This window comes from Pholis gunnellus (assembly GCF_910591455.1).
Source record: "Pholis gunnellus genome assembly, chromosome: 20".
NCBI lineage: Eukaryota > Metazoa > Chordata > Actinopteri > Perciformes > Pholidae > Pholis > Pholis gunnellus.
The window spans coordinates 20,531,871-20,548,950 of record NC_136547.1 but is presented as its reverse complement, the minus strand read 5'-3'; the positions used below and the strand labels follow the sequence as shown (position 1 = coordinate 20,548,950).

The 17,080-nt window shown below is 48.8% G+C and overlaps 1 protein-coding gene across 2 annotated transcripts in view; it reads right to left on the bottom strand.

The window, feature by feature from the left end:
- Positions 1–2,764: 2,764 nt before the first annotated feature.
- The window catches only part of LOC306712540 (melanoma receptor tyrosine-protein kinase-like), a gene marked incomplete at its 3' end in the record, with an annotated part of 26,455 nt that continues 12,139 nt past the window's right edge, over positions 2,765–17,080 (bottom strand). For both annotated transcript variants that reach the window (XM_079181853.1, XM_079181854.1), the window contains exons 3-27: positions 15,922–16,129; positions 15,141–15,275; positions 14,897–14,965; positions 14,623–14,741; positions 13,819–13,960; positions 13,391–13,504; positions 11,738–11,864; positions 11,555–11,628; positions 11,348–11,438; positions 11,038–11,234; positions 10,822–10,954; positions 10,572–10,662; positions 10,300–10,457; positions 10,167–10,199; positions 9,025–9,169; positions 8,756–8,878; positions 7,937–8,035; positions 7,429–7,614; positions 6,557–6,712; positions 6,366–6,441; positions 5,602–5,748; positions 5,324–5,421; positions 3,622–3,765; positions 3,327–3,420; positions 2,765–3,114 (exon numbers count right to left, since the gene is read on the bottom strand). In XM_079181853.1, the coding sequence (XP_079037979.1) occupies positions 2,765–3,114; positions 3,327–3,420; positions 3,622–3,765; positions 5,324–5,421; positions 5,602–5,748; positions 6,366–6,441; positions 6,557–6,712; positions 7,429–7,614; positions 7,937–8,035; positions 8,756–8,878; positions 9,025–9,169; positions 10,167–10,199; positions 10,300–10,457; positions 10,572–10,662; positions 10,822–10,954; positions 11,038–11,234; positions 11,348–11,438; positions 11,555–11,628; positions 11,738–11,864; positions 13,391–13,504; positions 13,819–13,960; positions 14,623–14,741; positions 14,897–14,965; positions 15,141–15,275; positions 15,922–16,129 (3,309 nt within the window). The remainder of the gene's footprint in view (positions 3,115–3,326; positions 3,421–3,621; positions 3,766–5,323; positions 5,422–5,601; positions 5,749–6,365; positions 6,442–6,556; positions 6,713–7,428; positions 7,615–7,936; positions 8,036–8,755; positions 8,879–9,024; positions 9,170–10,166; positions 10,200–10,299; positions 10,458–10,571; positions 10,663–10,821; positions 10,955–11,037; positions 11,235–11,347; positions 11,439–11,554; positions 11,629–11,737; positions 11,865–13,390; positions 13,505–13,818; positions 13,961–14,622; positions 14,742–14,896; positions 14,966–15,140; positions 15,276–15,921; positions 16,130–17,080) is intronic.

The window sequence follows — 17,080 nt, the reverse complement described above, 5'->3', positions numbered from 1 at the left end:
TCATGTTATAACAGACTCAGATTAGCTTGTAACAAACAGGAAGAGAAGATAAAACCTGAACCTGAACTCAATAAAACCATAAAAATATCTTTTATTTTCATGTTTTCATTCCGTCTTCACATCATGTTCATCGTAGTTTGTTCTTTGTTCTTTAGTGATCTGTTGTATTTAAAGTTACTGTGAGGAACTTTAACTTAGTGGTGGTTCTGTCGCCCCCTGTGGTCTAAAGCTGTATTGTCTCTGAGCTCCAGACTCTCTTTAGAAAACCTCTCATGTTACTGCAGCAGGTCTGACAGTCTGCTCCTCTCAGTCCTGGTCCTGGTTCTCCCGTACCTCCCTTCCCTCCAACGGGTCCAGCAATACGTCCTGGGTCTCCAGCAGCGTGGTGTCGCTGTTGACTCCCAGAGAGGAGGAGGAGACTGCTTCTGCCAGGAGCTAAGCTCTCCTCCCTCCGGAGCCCTGGATCTGGGTCTGTCCACGGTGGACCGGTCTCTGCTGGAGTCTGAGCTGAAGGAGGTTCTGGTGAACCTGCATGAGTTCATCTGGTTTCACCAGAATCTGACCCGGTGGCTCCGATGACGAGCATCAAGAATAACTATAGAAACAGACTAAACTGAGACTGGTTCACATAGAGGATCAGGACTAACTGAGACTGGTTCACATAGAGGATCAGGACTAACTGAGACTGGTTCACATAGAGGATCAGGACTAACTGAGACTGGTTCACATAGAGGATCAGGACTAACTGAGACTGGTTCACATAGAGGATCAGGACTAACTGAGACGGGTTCATATAGAGGATCAGGACTAACAGACTGGTTCAGGACCAGGTAAAGGATCCTCACTGTCTCTTTAGATCAACGAGGGTCTTTGGGGTGAATCCGTGTTTTGGGGTGAAATCAGTGACGTAAAGTGAGCAGCACGTCGAGACCACCAACCAAAACCTTCTCCTTTGGATGAATCGTTCACCTCGTTATCGTGCAGATACTCAGCTTCATCCAACGTCAGACAATCAAACAGAAACAACGTTCATGTTTTTACCAACAACATGGTGGTTTTGTTCACAAGTTCTCTGAACCTGTAAAACAACAACGTTCACATTGAACAACATTTAAAGCTAAACTGCTGCAGAATAAAACATTTACAGACATTCAACGTGATTCCTCAGAGTCGTTCTGTGGAAGCTGAGTCTGTTGATGATGAATATTTACAGACTCGTCTTCATCATCGTCATCCTGATATCAGGACTTCATTAGTTCATGAAGTCACAATCGTGACTTTCAGTCAATATTTCATCTCCTGCAAAGATCAGAGCTGTTGTGGCTTCATGTGGGCTAACGTCACATCGTTGAGCAGGTGACGTCATTTCACACGTTGTGTGTTTGACGCGTAACAACCTCATTTCAGACGCGTAGTTTGATGCACAAATGTGTCGTAAGATGCAACAATATTTAGTCATTCAATTAGATATTTTTCTCAGAGTCACAATTTTAGCGAATGTTGCAAAAGTACGTTTGTTTCCATCAACTTGTTTTTATGCAAATTTCGAATTAACACGAAAAAAACCCTGAGAATGAAACAATCCGTATAAATAAATGTGTAGAACGTGTTTCCTGTTGTGTGACGCGTTCTGGAGCTTTCTACAGACGAGCAGCAACTAAACAGACAAACAGAAACAAGCAGTGGTCGTTAACAGTCAGTGTGCAGTAACAGCCAATCACAGTCTGGCTCCTTCTCGTCACGTGAAGGCAGAAAAACAAACGTTTTACACTTCAGCACAAAGTCATCAAAGCTCAACTCCACGTGTTCCAAGTGGAATGTTGACGGAAGCTTTTACTCGTTATTCATTCAACATGTGAGCACACTTCATATTTACAGAGTTATTCCAGCGTCCACAGTCTCTTCTTCTTCTTCTTCTTCTTCTTCTTCTTCTTCTTCTTCTGGAATCAGTTCTTCAAACGAGAGCTTCTGACTGTTCAGAAGATGGAGATGGAAACACAGCTCAGAGGTTAAGATGGGCAGCACGTTCAACACGATACCGTGATGTCCTTCCCTTCAGGATGTCATCATCTGGTCTCTAACGAGCAGGACCTGCGTGAGTCGCTGTTTATCACTCACAGCAGCACAGGAACATGTCATCAATGCTGAAACAGGTTTTAAAATGTCTCATCATGTAACTGAGTTCAGCTGCAGAGTCGTCTCACCACCAGCTGGGGGCGCCACCGTGCTGCTGGTTCCTGGTGGATCTGAGGATCCATCATGTGGTCCTGAATACTGCCCCCCTTACAGCCTCTGGTACCAACACCACATGAGTACCACAGCTCTGGTGAGTCTTCTGCGCACAACGTCCTGCTTCTGTTTGTAGAAGGAAGGATTCATTGAGCTTCTTAAACTTTGTCCACGTCTCCAATGTCTGTCCCGTCCTGCAGCGTCTCTCCAGACGGACCAGTTCAAGTCCCTGACCTGGTGAAACTCAAGTGTTTGGTCTCAACAGCTGTGAAACAATGAATGCAGCACTTTAAAGGTTCAAGGGAACAGAGTTATGTTGGTTTGAATCCCGACAGTAAAAAGACTCTCCTCTTCCTCAGTAACTGCTGCCTGAGTGCCGTTGAGCAACGCTTAGCGTGCAGCTTGTGTTCCAGTGTAGCAGAAGATGCTGCTGCTCGGTCAGCACTTCCTGTAGAACTTTACATTTAAAATCAGCTAAATTAAATACCGTCCGTGGACTAAACGTTTGGTTCCACTGCCTGCGTGCTGCTGCCCCCTAGCGGACGGGGGCGTGCAGTGCAGCAGCCAGACCCAGGTACTCCAGGTTCTCCGCCGCCGGGAGGAACAGACCGTTCCCGGTCACAGTGGTGGTGTAAGCGGTGAAGGGCGTGGCCCGCGGCAGGAAGTGGGCCTGGTAGTCCGGATTGTCAAGGCAGTCGCTGGCGGCCAGGGGGAGCGAGCTTTGGGCGGTGTTCAGGTATTCAGGTCCCAAAGACTTCAGGTCCTCCAGCGGGGAGGGGAGCGAGGCGGCGCCCCAGCCCAGGCTTAAGTCCTCGTAGTTGGGATTCAAAACCTCCGACAGCCTGCTGCTCCGGCTGGTTCCACTCAGACTCTGGTTCATGTACTCTGAAGGAGAGAAAACCGGTTTATTTACTCTTCTTTTATGTCTGTTGTCTTTTCATTGTGAAGCACTGAGAGACATTCTGGTCTGTATCAACGAAATGACTTTCATCCAAACCACTTATTCTACCTGTTGTATTTTACAACCGTTACTTTATCATTTGCTCATTCATTCACTCGTTTTCTGATTTAATAAGATGTGATCGACAGATGAGCACCGTGGCCGCTGAAGTCTTCTTTATCCAGCGCGTTGTGGGTCGGATCGGTGATGTAACGCAGAGCGATGCTGTTCTCTCTGACTGGATGACCGTTCTGATGTGAAGACAGAGAGGCAGTACAAGATGCACATCCGGTTAACACAACACTAGGAGAAAAGGTTTGTCTGCTTTTTAATTCTTTATTCTTCCTTTTATCCTCTATTTCATCTCCAACTTCTTCAGCTACTCAAATATCAAACAGAGACAACGAGAGGCCTAAAACTCCTCCTGCAGGTTTAGAGGAGTGTTGGTTTACCGTGGCGTGGCAGGTCCGGGTGTCATGATGACCCGTTCCTTTGTAAGGTAGCAGGTACTCGTCGGCGTCGACCGCTTCCTCCATGTCGTCTGAGCTCAGCAGGCGAGAGTAAAACCTGCTGTCTGTGGGACTGGGGAGGTCGCCCTGAGACAGGAGTCACATGATGTTCATGTTCATTCTATAACACAACACAATACTATAACAGAAGTACAATACCAGTACTCATTTTGTGTACCCAGTTTTAGAGGTATTCAATTCAATTCAATGTAGCTTTTATTTACTTGAAGATTTCAGAAGAACAATGTTGCCAAAGCATCAAAATAAGAAAGCACAACCCGAAGAGTTGTCAACGGAGCCGCCGCCCTGTGGTCCCACCACTTTCAGGGATTGGGTTCGGGGGCAATGTGAGCTCGGCGGCAGGAGAGGAAGGGGACCAAGGTGTGCTGACCCTTGACGTGGCTCTAGGGACGTAGAATCTCTCTGGCAGGGATGGAACCAGAGCTGGTGCGGGAGGTGGAGCGGTACCAACTAGATATAGTTAGGCTCACCCCTGCACACATAACACTGGTCCTGGAACCAAACTCCTGGAGAGAGGCTGGACTATCTTTTTCTGGAGGTGCCCGGGGTGACAGGCGCCCCACCGGGTGAAGGGATACTCACGAGCCCCCGGCTGAGCGCTGCCGTGTTGGAGTTTCCCCAGAGAACGAGAGTCGCTGAGGGGAAGTCTGACTGTTGTTTGTACTTGTGCACAGAGTCAGTACCTCCAAGTCTGAGGCCGTGGTTCTCCGCCGGAAAACGGTGGATTGCACCCTCGGGGGTTAGGAATGAGTCACTGCCTCAAGCGAGGGAGTAGACATGGAGTGAAATGGAATGCGAGATGGACAGGCGGTTCGGTGGCGCGTCAGCAGCGCTGCAGGCGTTGTACCGGACCGTTGTGGTGACGTGGGAGCTGAGCCGGAAGGCAAAGCTCTCTATTTACCAGTCCATATACGTTCAGACCCTCACCTATGGTCACGAGCTTTATGTAGTGACGGAGAGAATGAGAATGCGGATACAAGAGGCTGAAATGAGCTTCCATCATAGGATGGCTCAACCTTAGAGATTGGGTGAGGAGCTCAGACATCTGGAGGCAGCTCGGAGTAGAGCCGCTGCTCCTTTGAGTCAAAAACATGGCCGGATGCCTCCTGGACGTCTCCCTTTAGAGGTTCTCCAGGCACGTCCAACTGGTAAGAGGCCCAGGGGAAGTCCCAGAACACACTGGAGATTACGTATCTCGTCTGGCCAGGGGGTTCCCCAGGAGGAGCTGGAAAGCGTTACTTGGAAGAGGGACGTCTGAAACACCCTCCTAAGCCTGCTGGCCCCGAGACCCGGCCCCGAGACCCGGCCCCGAGACCCGGCCCCGAGACCCGGCCCCGAGACCCGGCCCCGAGACCCGGCCCCGAGACCCGGCCCCGAGACCCGGCCCCGAGACCCGGCCCCGAGACCCGGCCCCGAGACCCGGCCCCGGATAAGCGGAAGTAAATGGAAGTTTCCAAACAGTCTGATCATGTTTCTTCTTTTCCGTGATGCCAACATGTTCACAGATCTCAGCTGTTGACTTACATAAGACTCAAGTTGTTATAAACCGCAATGTTCCTGAACTAGAGACTTCACACACACACACACACACACACACACACACACACACACACAGAGGGTGTACCTGTACGACCAGGTATCTGGATGGATCTCTGGCCATCTTTGAGAACTCCACTATCAGCTCTCTGAACGTGGGACGACTGGACGGGTCGATCATCCAACCTGGAAAGAGAGAGAGAGAGAGAGAGAGAGAGAGAGAGAGAGAGAGAGAGAGAGAGAGAGAGAGAGAGAGAGAGAGAGAGAGAGAGAGGACATCATGGGCAGAAACATTTCCTCAGCTGGACTCAGGTGCTAACGTGGGACTACAGTCTTCGTAGTCAGCGTTTAGCTGCGAGCTCTTACATTTCACCATGATCATGTAGACGTCGATGGTGCAGATGGGGGGATGGGGCAGCCGGTCTCCTCTCTCCAGCACCGAGGCCATCTCGCTGGCCGGGATGCCGTCGTACGGCTTGGAGCCGAACGTCATGAGCTCCCACGCCGTCACACCTGCAGACCACAGACCAGAGAACGATCAAACGGACCGGCTCTCTATCAAAGAAGACGCATCACAAGCTCCATCAACGGTTTTAAAGAGGGACACGCTTCCTGTCTCCTGAGTGGGCGGGGCCTCAACGTCATTTATTCATATTCTATTTGACTAACATTACGTATTTACATATTTAGCATTATAAAAATGAGTCATCTAGACCTGACAACACCAACGTTGGTTATCAGATGTGAGGGTGTTACCGAGACAAAGAAAGCTCTCCAACAAAGTGAACGTTCTCCTGATTTGTGTGTCTGATATGTAGCTCGAGGGAAACGGGTCCAATGTTGGCGACTACGGAGAGAAAGAATCGTTCCTCATGTGTGTTCATGTTGACTTCTCCCCGTTGGAGTTAATCCACTCAGGACCTGCAGGAAACAACCAGCTCTGATATTAAATCAGGAGTTTGGAGGTGAATCTGTTGACACCGTTCTGCTCTCTGATTGGTTGCTGCTGTTAACCTGTTAATAATACACAAACTCCAGCAGTCCATGTTGTCGGTCTCATCTTGCCGTGGAGACTTTATTCACGTCTATATTCATACATTCCTTGCAGCAGGTGGAGGTGGTCGACTCACCGAAGCTCCAGACATCACTCTGGTGTGTGTAGGTCCACTGCAGGATGGACTCCAACGCCATCCACTTAATGGGAACCTGCAGAGACACGAGCATGAAGCCACCTCTGGAGAAACAACTGAGCGCTTCGTTTAGGAAGACGTGAGCATTTTAAGGATCACATTCAGCGTCTCCGTGGTAACGCTGAACACACCTTTCCTCCGTCAGCGTGGTATTCCTTCTCGTCGGCCGTCAGCAGCTTGGCGAGGCCGAAGTCGGTGATCTTGACGTGGTTAGGAGTTTTCACCAGGACGTTCCTCGCCGCCAGGTCCCGATGCACCAGGTGACGCTCCTCCAGGTAGTTCATGCCCTGCACACACACACACACACACACACACACACACACACACACACACACACACACACAGACATATTCAGCTTATTTATGATCATTGTTGAAGAACTAAAGTCATAAAGTTATTAGACCAGGTTCCACTTTCTCTGGTCGTTGGTCTGGTTTTCCGAGTGTGCACATTTCTTTGATTACTTAGCGATTATACATAATTATTATTTAGATGTGGGAACTGGAGCGTCTCCTAAAGAGGAGGAGGAGGAGGAGGAGGAAGAAGAGGAGGAAGGAGGAGGAAAGTATGAACTGGCCTTCAGCGTCGGGTTGTGACATAAATGGTGTAACAAATGAAAAAGAGAGAAGTTTCAAACCCTGGACCCTGTGAACAGATATACTGTACATATAGATAGATGTGTGTGTATATATATATATAAAAGATATATTTAGTATATACAGTATATATATATATATATATTATCCCACATCGGTGAGAGCCTGAATGAAGCAGACTGGAAGCTCAGTGCTGCAGAGCAACATGAGGATTTCTCTCTGAGCTTGTGAGCTTGTTGTTTGTGGTTTTCCCAGCACTTCATCAGCGTGAAGAGATTAACAGAACCTCACACAGGCTAACGGGCCTCAGCGGGCTTACAGGTGAGCCGGCGCCTCAGGCCGAGATCTTCACCTTAGACAAAGGAGCTCAGGAGCTGCAGAGGATCCACCGGGGATTCTGGACTCACCTTGGCGATCTGGACGCACCAGTTCAGCAGCCACTGAGCGCCGACGTGGTCCCTGTGGTGACGGACGTAGTCCAGCAAACAGCCGTACGGCATCAGCTGAGTCACCAGCTGGACCGACGACGTCAGGCAGATCCCCAGCAGACGGCACACGTGAGGGTGATCCACGCTCGCCATCACATAGGCCTCCTACACACACACACACACACACACACACTTTATATTCATCATAACTTGATTTAGTCTCACATGGTGAAACACCTTCATCATGTGAAACCTGAAGTGTGTCTTTGTATCTCCGTCCAACATCAAAATCAAACTGTTTATATTCACATTTACAAAGAATCAAGTCGTTTGAGAACATTATGATGTAATCCATGAATTACAAACATCAGAAAAGTGAAGACGAGGAGGAGGAGGAGGAGGAGGAGGAGGAGGAGGAGGAGGAGGAGGAGGAGGAGGAACTGGATGAAAGAGGAAGAATCAACAGAATGAAGAAGAGGAGCCTTACGTCCAGGATCTCTTTGTTGGCTTTAGGCGACGTGGCCTCTCGGAGAACTTTGATGGCGACGGGGATCCTCACGTTCTCTCCTTCAGGGATCCACAGACCCTAACAACGATATTCATCATATTCAGCACAACTTTACAAATATGTCACAATAATAACAGTCAAATAAAATGTAAAGAACACATTAAATCCACGAGCGTGTCAGTGTTGTGATACAAAGAGAAGAACGCTAACATTCTCATGATGTCTGAGTCACAAAGTGAGACGAACCTCGAGCTCAGAATCCAAGATGGCTTCCCCCCCCCCCCCCCCAACAGTGAACCAGCTGAAGTATTGTTCTGTTTATGATTCTGTCTTCCTGGTGTCTCATTGAATCATAAGTCACACACGCCGTCCCATCTGTGGACATGTTGCTACGTGACGCTATCAACTGGTATTGCTAATAATAGCTCACCTGGTTGGAGCCACTAGGTTGTGGTTTTAGGTATAATGTTTACCACCTTAGTGTAGCATGTTAGCATGCTAATATTAGCATGTTAGCATGCTAATATTAGCCAATTATCACGAGGCAGATTGAAAGTCTTTCATTCTGCAGGTGTTTGGTGATAAACCAAAGTGTTAGCATGTTGACCTGATGATGGCGTTAAGATGTCAGAGGATCAACAAAGTCAGTGGGGTTCATCCTCTGGGGACCATGAATCACTTAATGCCGTCCAATGGTTGTTGAGATGTTTCAGTCTGGACCAAAGTGGACATTTCCATCCCTACTGCACGTCTTCAGTACAAGCACCATGAAGTACTGTTTGATCAAAACCTTCTCACCTTGAAGACGGTCCCGAAGGCCCCGGAGCCGAGCACCCGGATCTTCTTCAACTCCGTCTCCTTCAGGATCCTCAGCAGCGCCTGATTAGGAGCCTCACCGCTCGGAGCCAACGGCTCCACCAGCTACAGAAACACACTTTAAATGTCCACGGGAATCGAGTATTTACAGGTCATGTACTCTACGTTCTCTGACGCTCTGCGTCTTTGTGTACTTGTGTGTCTGTATTTTGTCAGCCATTGTTAGATCTAACAGTCCCATCCTCTCCCACCTCTCTCTCCTGCAGCAGGCGGCGCATCGTCCTCTTCCTCCTGATTCGTCGTCGCCGCAGCAACACAAAGATAACCAGCGACACGACGACCGCGATCAAGAGCCCGCCGACCACGCCCACCGCCAGCGTGGAGGAGGCGGGAGCGCTGTGAGGACACACGGAGCAGAGGCTTGTGTTTCAGGTGATCCTGAGCTTCATACGTCAGAATCATTCCTCATCATAGGGTTACATTACATTACATTGAGGGACATTGAGTTAGAATTTCCATATACTTGTGTTTAATTCTAACACGCTATGTTATAAACAACTGTATGCTCTGGTACAGTTCCATTGACTCCCATTCACTCCCATTGACTCCCATTGACTCCCATTGACTCCCATTCACTCCCATTGACTCCCATTGACTCCCATTCACTCCCATTGACTCCCATTGACTCCCATTGAATCCCATTGACTCCCATTGACTCCCATTGACTCTCATTCAGAGAAGTAAGACTTACCATTATCTCCCGTTTAATAATGATCTCATTTTGCTCACTTAGACCACTGTTAGAATGTAAGGGAGGACTGAACACTGACATTCAAAAGTTAGAATTACTATTAACTCCTATTCATAGTTAACATGCAAAAGTGGAATTCCCATTGACTCACATTCATTGTTAGCGTGCTAACATAGACTCCTATTCAAATCGAGCATAATGAGGTGGAATTTATATCAACTGCCCTTCAACTACTGTGGTATAATTCACACATATCTGCATTGAAAGGCAGCGTTCCTGTTGACTCTCATTCTAACCTCGCTTTACAACGGAGCTGAGTGTTCAGACCGCGAGGGGAACGGCAGGAACGACTCGCATGAGCTGAAAATGTTTCATCCTGATGTTTCTTGTGACTCTGCTTCATAATGTTAGATGAACGGTTACTTTAGCATGATATCCGTGTTGAAACAAGTCACTGGAAGGTTTCTTTTCTTCCCGTAAAGGGTCACGTGATCGGGACGGACACGTCGTGAACTCCTTCGTTTTTGTAGCTTGAATCAGTTTTAATTTCATTTTTATCTGCTGATACATTTGGATCAGCTGACAGGATCCAGAGCAACGTGCAGAAACATGTTCACGGTGTTTGTGTTGTTGCATCTCTACCTGGTGCATCCTGACAGTCCAGCACCTGAACACCTGCAGACACAGAGACAAAGCTCCTTATCTGTTCACGTCACTGTTCTTATTTCACTTCTCATCGCAGACGACGCTCGTCGCCCTGATGTGCGTCTCTCACCCCTGGGTGCAGTTGTGGTGGCAGGCCTGGCACTGGCCCGTCCTGTCGGCGTACTTCCAGATCAGCGCGTCTCCGTCTCCCAGCATGCCGTGGGGGCAGCGCTGCACGCAGTGGGGCCCGTCTTTAAAGCGGGCGCACTGGGAGCACCGGTCTGGACCCTGCAGAGGAGGAAGAAGAAGTCATGCATTCACAATGTGAGTGCTCCTGACAGTCTTAACGGCTCATATTCAGATCGATTTGATAGAAATGAACCAGCAGCCGGCTGGACTGACCGGTCCTCGGCAGGTCGGGGTCCCGGTCTTCAGCAGACACTCTGGGTCACACTCCACACAGCTGCTGTTCACCTCCACCTCTCTGGGCTCGCTGCAGAAGAAACACACAGAGGCACCAGCAGCTTCATCGAGCAGGTCAGCAGAGCAGCCTCTTCTCTCGGGTATAAGAATGAAAACTGAACACAGGTGAGCGTATTAAGTGACGAGGTCACAGGTTCGAGTCCCAGCAGGGACGAGCTGCCGTTCTCACCCCTGCAGCAGGTTGCAGAGCGCCACACAGCGCCCCCTACGGTTGAAATGGCGACAGGAGACACACATGGTGGGACCCGGACCCCAGCAGCCCTCGTCCGTACACTCCAGGTCACAGGTTCGATTCTGTCGTTCTGTGTGAGGCAGACAAGAAGATGTTTCTCTCTCCATCCTCTCCTCTGAGCGGTGACGGCTGTAAGGACGTCTGGGAGCTCACCGCAGACGTCTGGGGGAGCGTTGTTCTGCATTATGGAGGTCTGGTCGCTGGATCTGAAGAGGCGGGTCCACTGGTCGGGTCGGACGTAGCAGAGCTGGTAGTTGTTCTTTATCAGCACTTGACCGGCACTCACCTCCTTCAGAGAGCGCAGACCCAGCCAGAGGAGCTTCTCCACCATCACCAACAAGCTGTACCGACTGGAGAGGAGAAGATGTGACATCATTCACCCTCTAACCGGGGGGGGGGGGGGGGGGGGGACTCTGATCTTTAACAAGAGGTAGTAACACTGTGTCACGTAAAAGTTACTCACGAGTGGGTTGTTCTTCCTCTGATGGTCTCCAGGTTCTCAAACACTGACAGAGAGGTCAGGTTCTCCGGCCAGGACTGGATCAGCAGGAAGCCTGGAGGACACACACACACACACACACACACACACACACACACACACACGTCTGGTCGGCTCACATGTAAACACACTTTCACACCTTTACTCCATCCCAGGCTGCCTTCGGCCTACCTGTGATCTCCTTCACCGTCCTGAAGTACTCCAGTTTAGCCGGGTCCATGGGCGGGACTTTGTAGTGCAGGTCCCTGAAGGAGCCAATGAAAGGAACCCTTAGTTTCACGTTTCCTTCACTGCACATGGGGACATCTTGATAAGTGGTAAACCTGAATGTTCAGGTCCGGGTTAGCGTCTCACCCAGTGAAGGAGGTCCCGATCAGGGAGACGTCCCCGATGATCTTAGTGCAGCTCCTGAAGGATTCGATGTTGGAGGCGTTGACGGCTATGGTGTTGATCAGAGCGCCGACCCCGACGCCGTCACAGACTGGAGGAGAAAAGACTCGGTCGGGTTATTTGTTCAGTACTCGGGTCTCTCTCGGTCTCCGGCTGTGTCCCAATCCAGCGGCCGCATCCTTCGGAGGCTGCGTTTGTAGACCGACTCCTTCAAATGCAGCCGACGAATGCGGCTTCGGCTCCCAGATTCAGAGGACACAACTGATGGTGACGAGTGAACCAGCATGCTGGAGAAGCAGCAGCGTTCACTTTTAAACGTAAGTGTTGTTTCAACTCACTCTGATGTCACCGACACTAATGTAGAAGCAAAATAAGAGATCTTATGACATCACACGTGTGTTAAAGTGATCCGTTAAGTTACGTGACGTTAGTAGCTGACAAGCTAACTAACGTTAGCCGCTGTATATGTATATATGTATAAATATAAATAAAGATGTCTATATGTATATATATATATATATATATATATATATATATATGTATATATATGTATATAAGTATGTGTGTGTGTATATGTGTGTGTGTGTGAATGAAATAAAATAGTTATTGATGAATACATTGTTTCTTTTATTTACAAGAACTATAAATGATTGAAAATGTGTTATTCAACAAAGCAACTGATTGAATTATTAACAGGTTTTTAATTTAGAAAATATTATGAAAGAGAACTATGAATAAATTATTGAATATATGATTAAAAAAAACATTTCAGCTCGGTTCAGCCTTCGCGGGTCCACGTCGGCCTCGTCCTCCGAAGGATTGGGACACAGCTCCTGTCTCTCTAGTCCCTCTAGTCCCTCTAGGTCTCTGTAGTCCCTCTAGGTCTCTCTAGTCCCTCTAGTCCCTCTCGGTCTCTCTAGTCCCTCTAGTCCCTCTCGGTCTCTCTAGTCCCTCTAGGTCTCTAGTCTCTCTAGTCTCTCTAGTCCCTCTAGGTCCCTCTAGGTCTCTCTAGTCTCTCTCAGTCTCTAGTCTCTCTAGTCCCTCTAGGTCCCTCTCGGTCTCTCTAGTCTCTCTAGTCCCTCTAGGTCCCTCTAGGTCTCTCTAGTCCCTCTAGGTCTCTCTAGGTCTCTCTAGATCTCTAGGTCTCTCTAGTCCCTCTAGTTCTCTCTAGTCTCTCTAGTCTCTCTAGTCCCTCTAGGTCCCTCTCTGTCTCTGTAGTCCCTCTAGGTCTCTCTAGGTCTCTCTAGTCCCTCTAGGTCTCTAGTCTCTCTAGTCTCTCTAGTCCCTCTAGGTCCCTCTAGGTCTCTCTAGTCTCTCTCAGTCTCTAGTCTCTCTAGTCCCTCTAGGTCTCTCTAGTCTCTCTCAGTCTCTAGTCTCTCTAGTCCCTCTAGGTCCCTCTCGGTCTATCTAGTCTCTCTAGTCCCTCTAGGTCCCTCTAGGTCTCTCTAGTCCCTCTAGGTCTCTCTAGGTCTCTAGTCTCTCTAGATCTCTAGGTCTCTCTAGGTCTCTCTAGGTCTCTCTAGGTCTCTAGTCTCTCTAGATCTCTAGGTCTCTCTAGGTCTCTCTAGGTCTCTCTAGGTCTCTCTAGGTCTCTCTAGTCCCTCTAGGTCTCTCTACCTTTGGGACAGGGACCATTGCAGTCTTTACAGCGCTGGACTCCGTTCTCCTCCACCTCGTACATCCCAGCGCTGCAGGTACGGACACACGATCCTCCGGCCACCACGTAGTTGTCTTCATGTAAAACACAAACAGAGCAGAGTTGTATTAACTCGTATCTGCACTTCTTCAACACTGTTGGACTCAAGAAAGGATCAAAATCGATGCAGCAGAACCGGAGATGTCGTCTTTTTCGTCTTTTTTTTCACACCGTGTTCTTGTCAAAAACCCGGCGCCTACATTGCCCATAATGCACCTCTGTAGCCAACAGTTCAGTCAGAGATTCAGGAGTGTTACAGAGGTCAGAGGTTGTTTTGCTTTTCATACTTGTGGTCCTCAACCTGAATTACAGGGTCATCACAATACATTAGAGGGTTTAAGGTCCGTACGTGGGCAGGCCTTGACGCAGGTCGCCCCGAAGGTGAACTTGGCGTTGGGGTTGTTGACCACCTGGTGGGTCTTTGGGTCGTAGAGCGTCAGCGGCGGACAAGCGTCTTTACAGGTGCCTTCGTCGTTCAAATCCCTGCAGGCCTGGAGAGGAAGTGGAGAGACACACAGACAGGAAATATGTGAGGAGTTCGACAACGATCAGCCTCTGGAGGTACGGGGGTCTGTGTTGGTGGGGTTGGAGGCCAGCGAGGGTATCCGGACCAAGACTTGAGATACAAGACTGGAGTTTCACAAGCAGCCAGTTTACAAGCTGATTTTAAACCAGTAAACAGCTAAATCATCATCATCATCAGATCACATTACAGCCTCTTCTCATCCACACGGACTGTTCAACATTCAACCAAAGCTCCACCAGGTGGGTCAACGCTACTCCAACAGAAACCAGAACAACCAGCACCTCGTCCCGTTGCCGACAGACTCTACATGTGAAGGCTGGATCTGTTCATAGAGGTTTCTCAGAACCAACTGGACTTCAACTGGTATCTGGTGTCACTTTAAGGGTACTGCTTAAAACCATACCCGGCGCTAGTGACCAAGTGAAAGAGTGAGTGAAATAATTTGGTCTGAACCACATTCCAATGATTGTATATATTATGTGTTGCCTCTCATCAGGAGGCCCGAGGCTTCATGAGACAAACGGAGACGGGTAACGTCTCAAGATCCCGTGTTTCTGAAGCCACCCTGAAGCAGCTGACGTGGGTTCAGCTAACGGGCTAATGTGTTAGCACATGTTGCACACTGACCAGGCAGTCGGTGGCTCGAGGTCCAGAGCAGCCGGCCGCACAGTGTTCGTTACAGCAGTCGCTGGGTTTGGGGCCGCGACACCTTCTGCTGCACTGCTCCGCACACTGCACCTTAGTGACTGAGACACGAGGACACGTGAAGGGTCAGCATGTTGGCAGAGGAAGAAGTACGACTTCAGACTTCTTCAATTTATTGTAAATTGATCACAAATTAAATAACAAATAATAACAACTTGAATGTGGATGAGGTGAAGTTAGATTGAGTAGAGTTTACATCTCTGGCAGTGATCCGGTCCTGCTGCCCAACACGAGCCGTTAACACACGTCGGGTCACACGTCTCACCTGCAAACACACACACACACACACACACACACACACACACACACACACACACACACACACACACACACACACACACACACACACACACACACACACACACACACACACACACACACCCTTAAGCCTCGTCTTTATCGCACATACATCTAAATATATATATTATTATCATCATTACATCTACGCGTGAAGGTGTCGGCCTTGAACAGCACGCTGGAGTTGCTGTCCTTGTCCAGGATGTCCCACCACTGGATGGTCTCGGTGTTGCACAGCAAAGGATTGTGGGTAATCTTTACGCCTCCTTTCAGGATCTCTGTGAGGAGAAGATGGAAGTTTTTTGGAGTCCTCAAGTCGAATCATTTAAAGACGCGGTGCAGAACAAAGTTACGGGACAAACTCTGGTGAGTTCCTGCAGTTTGAAGTAAATCAGAGTTTACGTTTGGACTCGTCCTCCAGCTTCACACGCGGAGCGACGAGATACCTTCAGTCCAGCTAACGCGGCTGATCTAACGTCTACGTCATCAGCCACGGCTCCTCTGGGTGCGGTCTACTTCCTGCTGCAGAGCACAATCTGGTGTTGACTGAAGAGTTATGAACGGTGTTTAATCTCCACCCCCCCCCCCCCCCCCCCCCCCCCCCCCCCCGCGAGGCAGCACCTCCCACACTCGTCGAGCAGCTTGTGAAATGAAAGGAGGCAGAACACAACGAGAGTAAACACGGTCGTAATGAGGTGAAGGTAAACACTGAAGCTGCTCGTCTGCTCAGCCAGCAATGATAGTTATATCTATATATATAATAGTTTAAAGAATATTAAGAGGCAACAGTCAGACTGATGAAGAAGCAGCTGCATCTGGGTATTCGCTGGGAGCTCAAGTCTCTGAGGGCCCCTGAACTACTCAGTGTGTGTGTGTGTGTGTGTGTGTGTGTGTGTGTGTGTGTGTGTGTGTGTGTGTGTGTACCTGTCAGACTGCTGAGCCTCAGCTGCCTCAGCCCGCTGGTGTAGTTGAGCGTAGCGGACGAGTGGTTCCTGTTGTAGTTGGACATCACCAGCAGGGCGAACTGGTTTTCGTAGAGGTTCTGGCCTCGGATCAGCTTCAGGTTGACCAGCGGGATGTCGGCGGCCTCGTTCATGGCGACCAGAACGTAGCCGCCCACTTCCTGGATGCTCTGAAGAGAAGAAGAAGAAATCATCAGCATTTGTTTTTAGGTTTTTTTGTTTTTTCGTGAACAGTCCATCCCATAGTCAGCTGCATTTTACACAAACTTTTGAATTGTCACAAAAAAAAAAGAAATGTGAGTTGTCTGCGTTTCCATCAGCGGGTTTGGAGCTCAGACTGCATGAGGAGCGGAGGTAGTCGTGATGTTGTGAAGCCTTTTCTTCTGCATTTTGTCCGTCGCCATCTTTGTTTTTTTTGCAACCAGTGAACAGGAAGTGACCACATCAGGACTGAGGAGGAGTGACGTAGAGACCTGTCAATCACTGTGTAGCCCCGCCCCTAAAGCGTCCCCTGCTTTATGGTCTGTGTGACTCTAAATGGACCATCATGTACTAAATGAACATCATGCTGTATTGAAGAAGACTTGAAACTAGAGATTGAGACCATAAACTCATGTTTACAATGTTTACTGAGGTAATAAATCAAGAGAGAAGTAGAGTCATTTTCTCATAGACTTCTATACAACCAGAGGAGTCGCCCCCTGGTGGACACTAGAGAGAAGTAGAGTCATTTTCTCATAGACTCACACACGTGAACGGAAACACAACTAGTGATTGATTGATTATTGGTGAATCGACAGTCATTTATCAGATTAAAGGTATATTAACAGACGAAGTGGACTAAAGTCTGCTGTCTGGAGATCGGTGTGATCAGTCTCATCTAGTCTGCAAGTTGTGCAGCATTATTGGCTGTGATCAATATCAATATCACATTTATATTTATTTTGGATTCAGGCCAGTTCATGGCTCAAACCAGAGGTTTAAAAAGGCTCAAATATTCAAAGTGTTGCTTGATATTTGCAGCTGATCGGCTGCTTTCAGAGGGATGACTTCACATCACAGTGACTGTGAAGATGGAGGTGCAGCTGTGGACCGTTGGGACCTCCCTCTGCTGGCGATGG